Genomic DNA, 18,516 nt, shown 5'->3' with positions numbered 1-18,516 from the left:
ACTGGAACAGGAAAGGGAGGTAATGACAGTGGCACGTAAAGTGCCCTCCGCCACACACCGTTGGGTGGCTTGCGGAGTATCAATGTAGATGTAGATGTAGATATACTGTAGTTTTCTGAGTCTTCATGATTTCATGGCAATTTGTGAAGTATACCTAGAAAACACACAGGCATATGATCTTTTTAGAATTTGGTTGTTTTCATAATTATGGAGGTATTTACTTCAGTCAACAATCACTGCATAGAGTGGTGATATACACATCATTTGAATTGTTTGCATGCTGAAAATTACAACATAATATAATGTTTAAGTCATGCTTCATGTGTTACTGTCATTATTCCCCTCATTAATTAGATAGAAAGTGCATTGTTAGCTGCTACAGGCAGAAGACATACTTTTTGTTGCTGTGGTACATTTTCAAAGTTTTGACTGAGATAGACTTAACTGCAATGTTCATCTTTGATATGGCTGTGTAGAAGTTGGTATAGACACAGCTAAGTAAAAATACTTGCAACTTACATGTTTACTTACATGTAAAAGCCGACTTCAGAATTTTCCTTTTTGCAAGACTGTGTGTGCGAAGTCTGTGTGCTGTATTTGGGAAAGTTTAAGTGTATACCAAAAAGATAGGCTAATAGGAAGTGGCGATGGTGTATTTGTCACAATAGATGTGAAACTCAAACCACCAAGATAGAAATTGAAACTGCATGAGAGATTGTTTGGGAAAGACTCAATATCAGGGGTGGACATAAAATGATGATTAGATCCTGATATTTCCCACCAGGCTAATCTCCTGATGTAACTGAAAACCTTAGAGAAAATCTGTTTGCTGATACGTAACATTCCCAGTCATTCTGCAATCATCGGTGGAGACTGTTATTATACAATAATCAACTGGGGAAACAACACTTTTGTTAGTGGTGGGAATGACATCCTGTGAAACATTACAAAGTACCCCTCTGAAAAGTACCTAGAACAGATAGTTTGGAACGCCAGTCCTGATGGAAATATATTGGACCTAATGGCAACAAATAGACCTGACCTCTTTGAGGGTGTCCACATTGAAACAGGTATCATTGACTACAATGCGCTTGTGGCAACATAGATTACTAAAGTACAAAGGACAACTAAAACAAGCAGGGAGATACATATGTTCAGTAAGCTACATAGGAAATCTGTAGTGTTATATTTCAATGAGGAACTTAAACTTTCAGAACAGAGTGGTAACACATAAAGGAAGAATAGTTGACCATACACTGGATAGATATGTACCCAGCAGAACAGTTCATAATGGGAGGGACCCTCCGTAGTAGACAATGACTGTAAAGAAGCATCTAAAGAAACAGAGATTACTGCATAATAGGTATAAAGCAAAACATAGGGCTGCAGATAAGAGAGATGCTGAATGAAACTCATTTGGTAGTCAAGAGAGAAATGCATGAAGACTTCAATGACTGCTGTAGCAGAACACTATCAAGTGATCTTTCACAAGACCCAAAGAAATTCTGTTCATATGTGCCAGTAAAATCAAAGTTAGGGTCCAGTCCTTCATAAATCAGATAGGAACTGAAACTGAGGACAGCAAAGCACAAGCTGAAATGCTTAACTGTGTTTTCAAATGTTTCTTTACAAAGGAAATCATAGAGAATTGAGACAGTTTAATCCTCATACCACTGAAAGATGAATGGAATAAGTAGTAGTGTCAAGAAACAATTGAAATCATTAAGATTTATTCAAACTTTAAGACCCAATGGAATCCCTATCAAATTCCATACTGAATTTGAGTCTGAGTTAGCCCCTCTTCCAAGTATAATGTATCATAGATCCCTCAAACAAAAACCATGCCCAATAGTAGGAAGAAAGCACAGGTCACACTCGTCTACAAGAAAGGTAGTAGAAGTGATGCAGAAAACTACAGTCCAATATCCTTGACATTGATTTGTTGTAGACTCTTAGAACATATTCAGGAGCACCAGAAGAAGTAGGTACAGAAAGGATATTCACCAAATGTGGGCTGGGATTAGATACTGGAAAATGGTACAGAATTTCCGTGCATAGATGAGGAACAGGCAAGTACAGGCAGGAAGGAATAGGTGCAACTACTCAGATATACTGGGAATAGTCTTTGGAAGGATAGTGCATAAGGACAAATATGGATGCAAGTTCAGGTGTATTGCCAGGAGGAGGACAGTGCAGTGCTGTTGTCTGGCTGAGGTTGAGCCTGGAGAAGTATCAGGAATGGTGGCTGAGGTCAGCTGGAGTTGTCATGATGATGATGATGATGATGGTCAAGTATTCTGGTGCTGCATCAGAAGCAGGAAGCTGCGACAGATGTGTGAGGAGATGATTGACCCTGGAGGCTGTCTGTGACAACAGCTGGGTGCTTATGGTGCTGTGGAGATGCTGACCAGCTTTTCCATCATGTGTCTCTGCGTATGCTGTATACTGGACAGTAAAGATAGGACTTGAGGTGTGTTTCCCATGTTGAGGATGAACAACTAGTGATGGGACATGTTGAAGCAGAAAGTCACTCTCAAAGTCTTCACCATATATAAGTCACATGAATAGAGACACAGTCTACCTTCAGGGTAAAATGCTCGTGAAAGTTTTGGTACACAGAACAATTTCTTGTCACCACTTGCTATGGTATGAAACCCTGCATTGGTGCTAATAAAAGTACTAGATCCCAAAAATTACTTATTGTTAACTGACATGGGGCAAAACTTGGAAGTGGTGCTGGAGCTTATGGAGTTATTGGGGAAAAGACAACAACTTGTCTCCAACGGGTACGTCTTCCACCAGGTGAGGCGAGCATTGAGTTTATAGAATTTAAAACCTAGGCCAAAGGTGTGAATAATTTAGAATAAAAGTGTGACATTCACTTGGTAACAGAGCAATACACAGCGTAAGGTTCACTTAGTAGAAGAATAATGTAGGAATGTAAGATCAGTGGCCAATACCAAAGTCCTAGTCATCCCCAGTGTAGAGGCCAAGTTCCAGTGATGGTGGTGACCGACACTGGGCTCCCTTGTTCATCAGTGGCTGGCAAAGGGTATGGCATTGTACATAGTGAGGATTCTGAATGAGACTCTGCAATTGGTGCAGTTGGTACCTGGCTCAGAGCTCTACAGAGTCTGGCTTGGAGCAGCATCATGCCACCACAATTATACAGGCTGCATAGAGATACTAGAAGGATTGTTTGCAATCATTGAGGCCATGGAAGCAAACAGGTCTGCGGGGACAGTAACCTGTAGTGGCACTCGTACTGCCACCTCCTGGCCTAGTTGCCATACATGACTGAAGCTCTGTTGTCTGCTGATGTAACACCTTCTTGGTTAAGATGCTCACATACCACAGGTGAGAGAGGGGTTGCACGTCTGTAGGACGAGTGGCCCGTATACCACACTAAGCTTTACATGTCTTGCATTATTACCTGAGAAAAGATTTATGGTCTTTCTTGTTTGTGGACAAGACAGTCACCAGAATCCAACACCTGGATATATTTGAGATATGGCTTTTTCCGCAATTACCTAAACATGACAAAAAGTCATCTTTCAACAAGATAAAACATTACTGCCTTTTCATCTCCATATAAGAGCATATCTCAACAGTGAGATGCTTCAGTGATGAAATGGAAATAAGCAACACACCAATCTTCTATTGTGTGGTATCGGCTGATATATAATCAGCCACACTTTATAATATGCACACTGCTAGTTAAACCATCACATTTCCTACAGCTGCTGCCACAGCATGAAGGTGCTGCCATGAGAAAAGCAGGCATTCCCTCTCTGGAACTCCAGTGGTGTGTGTACTTCAGTTCGAACACTCATCCACTGCCTCCTTTTTGTGCTGAAGAGTGACAGATTTATAAATATTTTGTACCTGTATATATTTCTACATTCAAATCTACTGTCAGCAACTGATGCTACAACAACAGCAAGAAAGTTATGTATTGTTTTTAGTGTTTGATATTAGATATAGAATAAATTAATATCTGAATTCTCTATTCATGAACAGCATCTGTTCCTTGCTCCTGTATCCACTACAGAACGATAACAAAATGCAAAGGTAGTCATAATATATTGCACTACTGGCTTCCTGTGCCACCTGATCTCATTAGAATGTGATAACAATTTGTAGGAATTTGTAAAAGCTTCTGTCTATCTGCCTCCCTTTGCAGCAACTTTGAGTTAGCTGCAATGCTGCACAACAACAGCGAATGTGGTAATTCCAAATGTAGTTGCAAAACTATGGACTGAGTTTGATAATAGTGTGTACGTTTGTGATGCATGCTCTGGATGGAGCATTGAACACTGTGAAAAGTATATGAAAATTTTTATCCTAAACACAATTTTAAAAGGTACCCCAAGGTTGTTGGTACATGACTGTAAAAGATCTGCTATAGTGAAATTCGATGATTGTATTGAAAACAAAAATGTGTATGTTGCAACTTGCCCCAGGTTTATGTCTTAACTTGTGTAGAATATATAGTCTTGTTCAATTGGATGAATCTTTTTGAAATACCCTGTACTTTATAATCACTGTGCAATACAGGTGCATTCCATGCTGTATAAGTGCAACATAAAAATTAACTGTCTGTGTGTGTGAAATCTGCATCCTCAGAATTAACTGAACATTAACCATCCTGAAGAACATACTTGGTCCTATTACTTAAAAAGTATCTGGGCTACTCACATATCTGAGAATCTACTCTATATGCTGGAACCTTCATTTGCAGCTTGCAGTTTGGCACTGTGTCAAATGCTTTCTGGATATCTAGTAATATAGACTCTGCCAGTTGTCAATCATCCATTGATTGGAGGCTATCAAATGAGAAAAGAGCAAGCTAATTTTTGCATGATGGATGCTTTCTAAATCCGTGCTGATCTGTGGACAGAAACTTTTCTCGCTAAAGGAAATGTACTACATTCAAACTTAGGTTTTCTCACCACATATAAAATGAACACATGTGCAGCTATGATTATGCTCTTATGATTTCCCAAAACTTCTGTGGAGTTACATAAGATAGGTGTGCTGTTTCTGTGATATTTTGTAGTTACTGAAAATGTTAAATGTTCCTTAGTATGATACCAGAAATGTCTGATTATGACAATACAGAAATGTGTGTGAATATCTGTGTGTTTTCCCTGAAGAAGCACTTTTTCCCTCTATCATCATGACAGTTATTCCCTGGTGTCTCAAGAAACGTCCTATCATCCTCTGCCTTCTTCTTGGCAATGTCTTCATGTAGCTGCCAACTGTTTAATGTTATGAATGTAAAGGCACATGACGATGGTGTAAAAGTCTGCAACATTTATTGTCATTTTTACCTAACTCAAAAGACTATGGAGCATCTGATAAAATACTTTAATTTTCAGGGAGAAGTTGAGCTTGAGGAATTACAAAAAAACACAACTGTCCTTGAACAGCAAATTGATGAACTGAAGAAAAAGTTAAATATAAAAAACTGTGAACTTGACACAGTACTTGCAAGTAATAAGACAAGTAAAGCATTACTGCAGCAGTTTCAGAAGGACCTACATGATTGTTCTGGCTTAGTCCAATATCCAAAAGAGCTCAGAATTGCTGTAAAGGCAAGTATTTCATCAAAACTAAACAATCATTTGTCACCTGTTTTGCTGAAAGTTAGGCTCAAATAATTTTCTTTGCAGTCCATGTACAACAGATACGGTTGTGACACAGATTTTCTATCTGTTTATGAACAAGATGTCAATGCAAAGAAGGAAATTCGACGACAGACAGAGTACCTTAAACAAACAATCTCAACTCTCCACACTCAAGCTTTCAAGAGTCATTCTAGAAAACATGGCAGTGTGGCAAAATTTATGGAGGTCAGTTGTTACACCCCTTATTTATTTACATAATAACATGAATAGAATATAGAAAACAGTATCCCTACAGCAGCACAGGCATTCACACACTTTCCTATGCAATACTAATTTCAGTGACTTGAATGTAGCTAATGGACTATTATGGTATACATTTTAGAAATGAATATGGTGCACTAGGTACTGAATAAAATATAGTTGAATATCTTAATCTGACACTGATGAGGGATCATTGAAATACAGGATGTATATTCTAATGTGAAAATATTTTGTTGAAAGTGACATATTAGGTCCAATATGCAAGTGTTTATATTAAGTAAATATACTGGATAATATCTTCACTAGTATATTAAGTATATAAATTTGCTATGGAGATTTAAGGCAGTGTATATAACACTAATTTGATATGTATAAAGGTTTATGTATTTTATGTTGGCTTATTTTTAGTTACATAGACAGTGCTTTTTGTGGTATGTGAAGTTGTACATGTTTTCCATTCAGCGGGCAGAATATCTCCACTTGCTATAATACCATACCTAATAGAAATGCTATTTTCTTTTCTTTCTTTCTTTTACATGAACCTTATACAACATATTACACCTACATCTACATGCATATTTTGCGAGCCACAGTACAGTGCATGACAAAGGGTACTTTTTACCACTGCAAGTCATTCTTATTCCTGTTCCACTTGCAAATGAAATGAGGAACAAACAACTGTCTGTATGCCTCATGTGCCCCCAAATTTCTCTTAACTTGTCTTCATGGTTATTACATGAGATGTATGATGGTAGCGGTAGAATTATTCTACAGTCATCTTCTAACATCAGTTCTCTGAACTTTCTCAGTAATTTTGGTGAAAAGATTCCCTCCAGGTATTCCCATATGAGTTCACATAGCATTTCTGTAATAATCATGTGAAGACCAAAATTACTGGTAACAAATCTAGTAGCATGCCTCCAACTTGTTCTGATGTATTCCTTTAATCCTACTTTATGAGAATCCCACATATAAAAGCTGTACTCAAGACTGGGTTGCACAAGTGTTCTGTTTGTGGTCTCCTTTATAGATGAGTTACAGTTTCCTAGAATACTCCCAACAAAGCACAGTTTACCATTCACCTTCCCTACAAGAGACTTTAAGTGTTTGTTCCATTTCATATCACTTTGCAAAATTATGTCTAGATATTTAATCAAAGAGGCTGTGTCAAGCAACACACAACTAATAGTGTATTCTGGCATTACAAGATAGTTGTTACTAACCATCTGTTTTAACTTATGCTTTTTCTACATTTAAAGCAAGCTACCATTCATCACACCAAAGAGAAATTCTTTCAAAGCCATCTTGTGCTCTCATCAACAATTACACTTCCCTGTACTTTACAGCACCATCAGCAGTTACACATTGCTGCTCTCTAGAATGTGACAGATGAGCTTAGATGGCACATTGAACAGTTTGATACCACATTTTTGAGCTCATTGAGGCCATAACAACCACCCAAGTTCCAATTAATAAGATAATTAAAATGTCAGTGCCAGTAACCACTACCTGGCAGATAATATAGTATACAAATGAATTTACCTTACTAACATATTAAAGCTGTAGAACTCTGTCAGCTGGTAGGAAAATCTGAAAATGTCACTTTATATTATAATTAGCATGTATTGAAATTTTGTTTTAATGATTTGCTCATTTTTTATTATCAGCCAAAATACTTCACATTTACAGCTATTATTCATCTGTACGATCACAAATTTTCTGAATTATGAAACTTTATGTATTGTTGTCAGTCAGAACCTATAAACAATTGAGTGAAACTTACTTTCTGTTGAAATGTCAGACAGTTTTTCTGTTAATACTGATAAAAATTTCTTTTTAATTAAACACCAAAAACATGAAAGGAATGCTGTACCTAATTTATTTATTATGTAACTAACAAAACTGTAAAAAAGTATTGTTTGTGTTGCATATTTGATGTAATTTCATGGGGTAAATGTGATATCTGACAAATTTGCTTGTATGAGTCAAATTATAGCAATTGCAACATTTCCATCTACATTTTAAATTTACAAGATGTGATCATTTCTAATTGTAACTCATAATATTTGTAGTAATAACAAAGTTACTATAGTCATGAAATGTGTGTAAGTGATCAAGTTTTAGGAGATGCGGTTCACCATCAATCAGAGGTTTTGCGCCATAATATTTATGTCACTGGGTGCAATAAATCTGCAATGAGAAGAATTAAGGTGTGCACATTTCTTATTTCACATTACATGCTTATTATAATTGAAATTTGAATCCAGTTCTTGGCAAGATCTCTATGACAATGAGCAGAACTCAAGTTAAGTACTCTGCACTACTGAGTTACACCATACACACAGCCTGTTTTAATTTGTTCTTGCTACTGACTAACATAAATTCATGTAATGACATTTTCATTTAAAGAAGAATAAGTTTTACCTCAAAAATGATTGGAATATTTAAGTGTCATCCAAAAGAAACAGAAATGTAACGTTGCCCATCCATCACACTGTTTATGTACACAGAGAACAAGAGTACTCCTGATGATACCTTTGTCTCTGCTGAACACTCGGCATCCAGAAGAATGTGTAGCAATTCCCCTGCTTTTATTTCTTTGTTTGTTGCTCTTGGTGTTGATGTACTGCATTGCTACGCTGGCTCAAAAATGGGGTTTGTAGTTTGGAAGCTGACTATGGTAAATAATGTAGCCGACAAATGCACAGTTACATTTCACTGACTTTTACTTTGACTTTACGCAATCTGACAATAATACAGAGATATATATGTATGGCCAGTGCACTATTATTTAAACTTTTCATAAGCATCATTAATAGTTTGCACGCGAACCTCCACATACTGCTACAATAGTTTCTTGTTGAAGATCTACGAGCAGTAAAAACCTAACCACAAAGTTCACAGTTCTTGAAGAATAATCAGGTATGTATGGAGCAGACACTGTCATGGTTTTTACACACAGCCTAATTGTTTAACACTTATTACACTGTTAAGTTGAAGCACTGTTTTTCTAACCAGCACAGGTTACTTGTCTGAAACTCGTCTGTAGACTTACTGTCTGATGACCAAAAACTGAGCCCTTATATATCATCACAATAATAGGTACTGAAACTACACATTGATTCATGTTAAAATTGCAGAAATTACAATTAAAATTTAACTAATTCGATTAGCTGAATACAATGATAGATTCGTTCTTTATAACAGTTTCTTTTACTACAAATATTAGGCTGAATTATTTGTTTAAATCATGAAATTAACATATATGCAAACAATACTTTTGACAAAACTGTTAATTACTTTCAAATTAATTAAGGGCTGGCTTTGCTGACATGTTTTTGAATAGATCCAAATAGACCCTTTAAGGTTACTATTATTTTGTCTTTCAAATGTTTACAATTGTAATGAAATAATATTTGTTTATATGTCAACAATAGAATTTACGTTATGAAACAATACTGATTTCGCCCAATAATGAAAGTTACTAACTAGGAGTAACCATAATAAATTAGAGAATCAATTACATACATAAAACTAAGCACAAAATTAGATGTAGCATTAAATTCTTTAAAACTGAAGGCCAACTTTTCTCTTTTATGAAAATGCATATTACACTCATGTCAATGTGGAGATGGGGCACAACATCTGCCTTCCTCGTTCAGATGAAAACAAACTTCAGGACCCTCATCAAAGTTGGGGTCCATACCAACTAGCAAGCACAAGAGGAGGTCCGCATTGGCATTTTAATGGGACATCCTCCTCAAGCATTACTTTTCCTCAATAGTACTTGTTGATACCAGTATTATTTTTAGAATTTTGGACAGGTCAATATTATCTCAGTAGCTTTTCTGAAAACTTTCATATAATTTTATATATTGTATGTTATATTTCAAGCTAAAGTCTATGAAAAGGAATTACTTTATAAAATATTTTAGTTTTGATGTTATAATCAATAAGTACTAGGTCTGAATGAACAGTTAAAAATGTTGAGACTATGAATTATAGGGACACTTAAAATTTCTATTATTAATTCTGCAATCCTGTACTGTTTGCTATGTTCATTTCTGGATTCATTTATGAGGTAATAATCGAAATTAAAGCTAGTGGAAATTTATTTGTTAAGAAAAATTGTAAACACTTTGGAATATTGTTATTTCCGCACAGTGTGAGAGTCGTAAGCATGCCTCTGATGTGAACAATGTAATTTTGGCTTTGTAAATGTGAAAAATCAAAATACTACATGATACACTATATGATATATGAAAAAATGTATTTATGTAAAAAAATAAAATAAAAAAAAATGCTGTAATGACAATGTTCAAACCAATTTAAGGACCTGGTGTGACATTTTAATCTTCAAGAATCAGACCCCTAGACAAGAAGAACTGGAGCCAACTCAACATGACAAGCAAAGTAAACTAGAAAGTTTATTCTAATCCTCGCTCCTCTCATTGCTTAATGCCGACAATAACTGGAAGTAAGAAGGAGAGGACAAATTACACATCGGGGCATCGTTTGTGATTAATTGACTAATAATGAAGTTTTGTCTGTTGCAGAAATTGTTTTATTTAGCTGAGTGTTGATATTTATGCAAGGATCATTTTAGATCACATAGAGCAAAACTGAAGGATGCCCAACAAAGGATCTTTATATCCACAGCAATGATGCCCTATCAGTAATAATGGACTGGATTCAATGAAAGTGAAGAGGACTTTATAACTAAAATGAAGGACGTCAAAAAGGAAAGATAAGTACAGACTTTTTGTGAAGTTAATTTGTTTATGGACTCATATGCTTGTTAATAAAATGAATATGAATGAAAGCAAAAGTGAGGTAGAAATGAAAACTGCAGAATCCAGTCAGGACGAAATCATAGTCAGTAAAGAAACAGTAAAGGCTGATGTTTTGCAGTTAATTTTGGCAAAGCTAGAAGAAATGAAGACAAATAACAATAGCAAATTTAGTGCAGTTAATGATCAGTTAACAGAAATAAGAACAGGTAATTATCACAAATTTGCTTCTCTACAGGGACAATTAAATGTCTTGAAAACTGAAAACAACAGTAAAATGGACATGATACAAGATCAGATAGGTCAACTTAGTAATCAAGTTTCAGCGTTTAAAAAATGCGTTTTCAGAGGGGTTAAATAGTGTGAATGAAAAAGCTGATGTTTTAGAAAATAAATCAATAGTTTTAGAAAATAAGTTTGCAGCTGAGTCAGCGAAACAATCAAAGAATGTTGATGACATCAGAGTTGAACAGAAGGCCATAGTGGAAAAGCTGTGTGTTATGAGCTACCACTCAACAAAATGTTACCAGTTTAAACAAAAACAAAAATTTTAATGTAGAAAACAATATGCAAACTAACGTAACTGTTTTAGAACAAAAAATTTTGGCAGTTCAGGAAAGCTGTATTAACAAAAATTTGTGTGCAAACAATGCTACTGCATGCGTCAACACTGCCATCTGATAATTTACTTTCAGTGCATTTTCTGCACCACAGCAGAAGTAGCTTTGTGTCAGGTATGAATGACAATCAGAAGATTAAATTTGTTGAAAGATTTCTTGAAGGTGAAGCTTTGTCATGTGTAAATTTGAATTTACATCAGTGGAAAACATATCAGAGTTCTGAGAAAAGTTTTTAAAATTATTTTTGGTCAGCAGCAGAAGAGGCAAGAATGGTGCTAATTATAGGAATAGGGATGGGGCTTTAAAGAGTTTTGTAAGAACTAACTTAGAAAATTAGCACATCTTGACAAACCTTTCAACAAATTGACCTTGATTGATGCACTTAAAAGGAGATTACCAGAAAGATTGCTGTGGGAATTGGTATACAGAACTGATGTTTCTCTTAAACAGTTTTTATGATAGGTTGACAGGCTGAATAGGGCAGTAGAAAGAAGTATGTACCATAACAACAGGAATGATAGAAATAACAAATGGGAGTAATCACAGAAACAGAGATAATGGTAACTTCCATCAGGATCAAATTGTCAACAGAGAGAGCGATTGTGAGCAGCAGCAAGATAGGAATAATGGGAATAACCATGGGCATTATAATAGAAGAAACAATCATAGAAGTAACTATTTGGGAAACAGCTATTTGCCTCAATGAAAGTCCACAGTTTTGGGGTGAGGAAACATAACAAACACAGGAACCCTAAGTTACATTTGCAATTGGACAGTAATAACAGTGTTAATGATATGGCACATGTATATGAAATTGAACAGAAGGAATATCAGATTTCCCATTTATGTTTGGTTAAAAGTTTTGGAATACTGTGTTTAATTTTGGTGATGTAATTGCTAATCATAAACCAGAATGTGACAACAGTGATAATTTTGGTGTAGTATGGCCTAAAGATTTCTCCTCTTGGGTGGAAAACAGTGTTGTTGATGTATGTAAATTAGGTGATGACTGTATTGGATCTGAACTAGGTGGTGGTATTTTTTATGTTGATGTGAGTGAGAGCTGTGAAGATATTGAGGTTGGTAAGCCTGAGACTGGTGGCTTATTGAAAACGAATGTAGGTGAGGTAAGTGACTTTGATGGAGATGAGACTTGAGTTATTAATGATGTTGTTGATGAAGTAATTTTGGAAGAATATGATGATGATGATGATGATGAGTATCAGGTATTTGTGGAGTTTACGAATAATGAAGTTACAGAGTTAATTGTGAGTACAGGTAAGGTAATTGTTGTATGTGATGATGTAAGTGAGAGTCATGGAATATCAGTCCAGTCAATGCAGTTTTTCATTAATGTCATGCAGAGTATTGATGCAAACAGAAAAGGTGAGGTATCTGTAAGCCTGGAGAATAAAACTTTTTGAAATGTGTTTGGGACCAGATTGATGACAACTTAAGTAAAGGTACATTCTGAAGTAAGTTAGCTGTGGTTAGTCATAATTTGTACCCCATTTAATGAAATGGAGTGAAAGAGGATCGAAGCAGGAAGTGTAATTTTGACAGTAATGTGTTTTGTGTACCTTCTGTAACAAGCGATGTTAGTTGTGCCATGGAATCTATTCACTGTGTTCAATCTTTACCTGACAACATGAGTAATCAAAGTAATGTTATGATACCTGTTAAGTAAATAAAACTTTGTGGAAACATTGTGGATGGAGTGTTTGATGAAATTGAAAGTGATCTTTTGGATGCAGTGTCACAACATAGTGGATGATTCAGATTTTAGGTGTCCTTACATTAAAACTAAGATTGATCAGTGGGAAGGCAACTGTTTGACTGATTCAGGTAGTCTGATTTCTGGTATATATGAACAATTTAGTAAAAAGATCAAACATAGTAAGAATTTTGTGGCAATGCCAATTGTGGGTGTAAAGATATGAGGCGCTACAGATAAGCAAAGCAAATGGGTGAAATCTCAGGTACTTTTAGCTTTTAGTATACAAGACAAGACTTTTGAACATGGATGCTTAGTGATCCCTAGTCTGGAAGAAAACATAATTCTTGGCATGGAATGGAGAGTGAAAGTTGAGGCTTGTTTTGCATGGAGTGATGAAGAATTGTTTATTTTAGAACCTAAAAGTAATACTTATGTTAAAACTCATTTCTGTATTTTAAACATGGGAAAAGTTTTAACTATCTGCAAAACATTGTGAACCAAAGTGAGTACCAGATGTTTCAAGTGATATAAATTTTGATGAAACTGAGAATCAGGATTTTGGAAGTGTAGTAGTTTTATTGTGGCGGAAGCTTAATGACCAACAAAGGAACAAATTACGATTTTGTTATTGGAGCTTAGAAATGTGTTCACTGAAAGTCCAGGAAAATATCAGTGCATGGTTTACCTGAGAGATTACCAGCCTTTGTTTCTCAGGCCATATAGTATACCATTTTCAAAAAGGAAAGATGCAGAGAAAGAAATTCAGAAAATGGAAATGTGGGGAGTAATTGAGAGAAGTAGGAGTGCTTACAACAATCCTTTGGTTGTGGTAAGTAAAAGGAATGGTGGACTCTAGCCATCTTAATAAGTTGCTTGTCAAACATGCCAAGAACATGTACGAGCTGTTACACAAATTTGATTATGTAAAATTCATAAGTAGTTTGGATTTGACCTCTGGATTTCACCAGATTCCACTTGAAATTAATTCTAGAAAGTATACTGTATTTCTTTTATGAAAGTAAGTGTTTGAAAATCTGTGTGGTACCATTTGTGCTAAATATGTCTGTACCTGAATTCATCAAAATTATTGTGTATGTTGATAACATTTTGGTTACTGAAAAGACTTGGGAACAACATTTGGATCTGTTAAGAGATGTGTTTTCAAAATTGGAATTGAGTTTGAAAACAGGTAAGTGTAAATTTGGTGTGGAAGAAGTAAAATTTTTAGGACATGTTATACCTGAGAAAGGAATTGTGCCTGATGAAGAGAAACTTGATGCCATTGCTAATTTTCCTGATCCTTGCAACAAAAACCAGCTTAAATTATTTTTTGGGTTAACTGGATTCTATACAAAATTTTGAAGTGGCCAAGCTTTAATGCTTCATGCCTGTGTGAACTTTTGAAGAAGAATACTTTTTGGGATTGAAATCAGGAATGTCAAGGTGCTTTCAATGAGATCAAAGGACAGTTGTGTCAAAGTCAGATATTGTTCAGACTGGATTTGTGTCTTCCTTTTTGAATTATGGCGGACAGTAGTGATGTTGGTTTGGGTGTTCATTTATTTCAGGAGGTTGAAGTTGAAGTGTTATTGAACATAGGTCACTTGTATTTGCTAGTAGAGCATTGCAGAAGCATGAAAAGACATACACTGTAACTTAGAAAGAACTTTTGGTTGTACATTGGGCATTCAACAAGTTTAAAAATTGTTAACTATGTCAAAAAGTCATCATCTATAGTGATCACAAAGCATTGTGTTATCTCCAGGTGTGTAAGCTTTACCATAACAAATTACTTGCTGGGCCTTGTTTTTATAGCAGTTCAATTATGAAATCAGATACATTAAGGCCACAGACAATGTCGTTTCTGGTGCTTTGTTTAGGCTACTTCTAGGGAGTGACTTGACTCACCTAGCAACTTTAAAGAAGGAGAGAAAGAGATTAAAATTATGTATTTGAGATGTGTGAGAGAGGAAAAAAAGAGATCTTGAAAATTTGCAAAGACATCCACAGGTATAAAAATCATAATCAAAATTGAAAATTGGTTACAAGCATGTTGGGTAAGAAAGGAGGAGAAAAGACTGAACAATATTATAATGTACACAAAGGTATTTTATTCAGGAGACATAAGACTGACTCAGATGACTGGAAACTTTGTTGGCCAGAACAATGTATTGATACTTTAATTACTTATACACATGAGAGTTTTGGTCATTGTGGATCAACTAAATGTACACAAAAGATTCAGGAAAACATCTATTTTTATAACACAGGAAGGAGAGTCAAGAAGAAGAATTCCAACTGCGACAGATGTCAAAGAGTGAAGGTAAGTAACCAAACAAGTAGAGGTCAAATGCAAATCATGCTGCCTAATAGTAACCTAGACCTTGTGTCTGTGGATGTCTATGGACCTTTGCCTAGGTCTAAGAATGGATTTTGTTACGTTTTTGTGGTGGGTGATGTATTTTTGAAGTTCATAAAGCTGTTTCCTCTTAAGAAAGTACCAGTAAGCAAATAATTTCTGAGTTTGAAAACACATATTTTCATCAGATGGGTATTCCTAAAACAGTTTTATCTGACAATGGTTCTCCGTTTACATCACAAACATGGAAAGATTTTGTTGGTAATGCAAAAATAAGACATATTCTAACCTCTGTGTGCCATCTGTTGAGTAATCCTGCAGAAAGATATCTCAGAGAAATTGGAAGAGTGTTTTGAACATATTGTAGTAAGAATCACACCAGTTGGGTATATTATGTCAGTGATTTTGAGGCTATTGTAAACAGCTTACAACAATCTTCAACAGGTTTTTTTGCCTTTGGAATCATGTTTAATCACAGACCAGCTAACTTTATTTCTGAGAATGTTGAGTTTCCACTATGTAAAATTCTGTCACCGCAAAAGAAAGAAGAGTATGTCAGGGAGATGATGAAAAAGCAGGGAATAGGAGAAAGCAGAGACATGATGGCAAAGGCAGATTTTCTAAGTTTGAAGTAGGAGATCTTTTGTTGGCGAAAGCCAAAGAGAAATCTAAAGTGTTGACATCTGAGATAAAGAAATTCTTCGATATTTATATAGGACCATCTGAAATTCTTGAAAATCCACAGCATAATGCATACAGACTAATGTATCCTACATCTAAAAAGTTGTTTGTAGTACGCAATATCCCTGAGCTGAAAGCTTATGGACATGATCCATAAGTCCTTTATCAAGATGTATGATGATGTAAGAGGATGTAATTCTATAAGATCTGTCTTGTCTGTTCACTGAGTTTAAGTCTATGCTACACTATATTTGCTGGTTCATACAAATACATAATTCTGTTATCTAATACACATGTGCTTCAGATTTTTATACATGTTTGCCATGTGACTAAATGGGTAAATGATGCTTTAATTTTGAAATGGGACAATGCCATTAAATATCTAGTGACTTCTAATTTTAGGATGCTGTTAGTGTTAAATATTATTATTATTACTTTCCTTTCTCAGACGTTATGTCTGGTTCAAAATGGAAAGTGACACGGCCCTTGATCAAGCGTGACTTTCTTTTAACTCTACGGTGTATGTTACATTGCATTTAGGAACTTTCGGGTGATTGAACATGTATCAATAATTACAGATTTCTGTAGTTGTATATATACGTTTGGATGTAGCTGTATTGTGTTGATGTGCTGGTGGATATTGTGTGGTATGACTCCTGTAGTTGATAGTATAATTGGTATGATATCAACTTCATCCTGATGCCACATATCCTTGACTTCTTCAGCCAGTTGGATGTATTTTTCAATTTTTTCTCCTGTTTTCTTCAGTATATTTGTTGTATTGGGTATGGATATTTCGATTAGTTGTGTTAATTTCTTATTTTTATTGGTGAGTATGACGTCAGGTTTGTTATGTGGTGTTGTTTTATCTGTTATAATGGTTCTGTTCCAGTATAATTTGTATTCATCATTCTCCAGTACATTTTGTGGCGCATACTTGTATGTGGGAATGTGTTGTTTTATTAGTTTATGTTGTATGTCAGGTTGTTGATGTATAATTTTTGCTACATTGTCATGTCTTCTGGGGTATTCTGTATTTGCTAGTATTGTACATCCGCTTGTGATTTGATCTACTGATTCTATTTGTTGTTTGCAAAGTCTGCATTTATCTGTTGTGGTATTGGGATCTTTAATAATATGCTTGCTGTAATATCTGGTGTTTATTGTTTGATCCTGTATTGCAATCATGAATCCTTCCGTCTCACTGTATATATTGCCTTTTCTTAGCCATGTGTTAGATGCGTCTTGATCGATGTGTGGCTGTGTTAGATGATACGGGTGCTTGCCATGTAGTGTTTTCTTTTTCCAATTTACTTTCTTTGTATCTGTTGATGTTATGTGATCTAAAGGGTTGTAGAAGTGGTTATGAAATTGCAATGGTGTAGCCGATGTATTTATATGAGTGACTGCTTTGTGTATTTTGTTAGTTTCTGTACGTTCTACAAAGAATTTTCTTAAATTGTCTACCTGTCCATAATGTAGGTTTTTTATGTCGATAAATCCCCTTCCTCCTTCCTTTCTGCTTAATGTAAATCTTTCTGTTGCTGAATGTATGTGATGTATTCTATATTTGTGGCATTGTGATCGTGTAAGTGTATTGAGTGCTTCTAGGTCTGTGTTACTCCATTTCACTACCCGAAATGAGTAGGTCAATATTGGTATAGCATAGGTATTTATAGCTTTTGTCTTGATTCTTGCTGTCAATTCTGTTTTCAGTATTTTTGTTAGTCTTTGTTTATATTTTTCTTTTAGTTCTTCTTTAATATTTGTATTATCTATTCCTATTTTATGTCTGTATCCTAGATATTTATAGGCATCTGTTTTTTTCCATTCCTTCTATGCAGTCGCTGTGGTTATCCGATATGTAATCTTCTTGTTTAGTGTGTTTTCCCTTGACTATGCTATTTTTCTTACATTTGTCTGTTCCAAAAGCCATATTTATATAATTACTGTATACTTCTGTTATCTTTAGTAATTGGTTGAGTTGTTGATTTGTTGCTGCCAGTAGTTTTAGATCATCCATGTATAGCAAATGTGTGATTTTGTGTTGGTATGTTCCAGTAATATTGTATCCATAATTTGTATTATTTAGCATGTTGGATAGTGGTTTCAGAGCAAGGCAGAACCAGAAAGGACTTGATGAGTCTCCTTGGTATATCCCACGCTTAATCTGTATTGGCTGTGATGTGATATTATTTCAATTTGTTTGGATATTAAGTGTGGTTTTCCAATTTTTCATTACTATGTTTAGGAACTGTATCAATTTAGGATCTACTTTGTATATTTCCAATATTTGTAGTAACCATGAGTGGGGTACACTATCAAAAGCTTTTTGGTAATCAATGTATGCGTAGTGTAGTGACCTTTGTTTAGTTTTAGCTTGGTACCTCACCTCTGCAACTATTATCAGTTGCTCTTTACATCCTCATGCTCCTTTGCAGTAGCCTTTTTGTTCTTC

At 35.3% G+C, this 18,516-nt stretch overlaps 1 protein-coding gene across 1 annotated transcript in view; it reads left to right on the top strand.

The window, feature by feature from the left end:
* Positions 1 to 2,370, top strand: part of LOC124594714 (cilia- and flagella-associated protein 57) — a 287,883-nt gene extending 285,513 nt beyond the window's left edge. Inside the window, exon 15 of the mRNA XM_047133082.1 lies at positions 2,059 to 2,370. Coding sequence (XP_046989038.1) covers positions 2,059 to 2,370 — 312 coding nt within the window. The remainder of the gene's footprint in view (positions 1 to 2,058) is intronic.
* Positions 2,371 to 18,516: the final 16,146 nt, after the last annotated feature.

The sequence above is a fragment of the Schistocerca americana genome, chromosome 2 (assembly GCF_021461395.2).
Source record: "Schistocerca americana isolate TAMUIC-IGC-003095 chromosome 2, iqSchAmer2.1, whole genome shotgun sequence".
Classification (NCBI taxonomy): Eukaryota; Metazoa; Arthropoda; class Insecta; order Orthoptera; family Acrididae; genus Schistocerca; species Schistocerca americana.
Note: the sequence above shows the minus strand (reverse complement) of the source record. Positions and strands in the feature narration are given on the sequence as shown.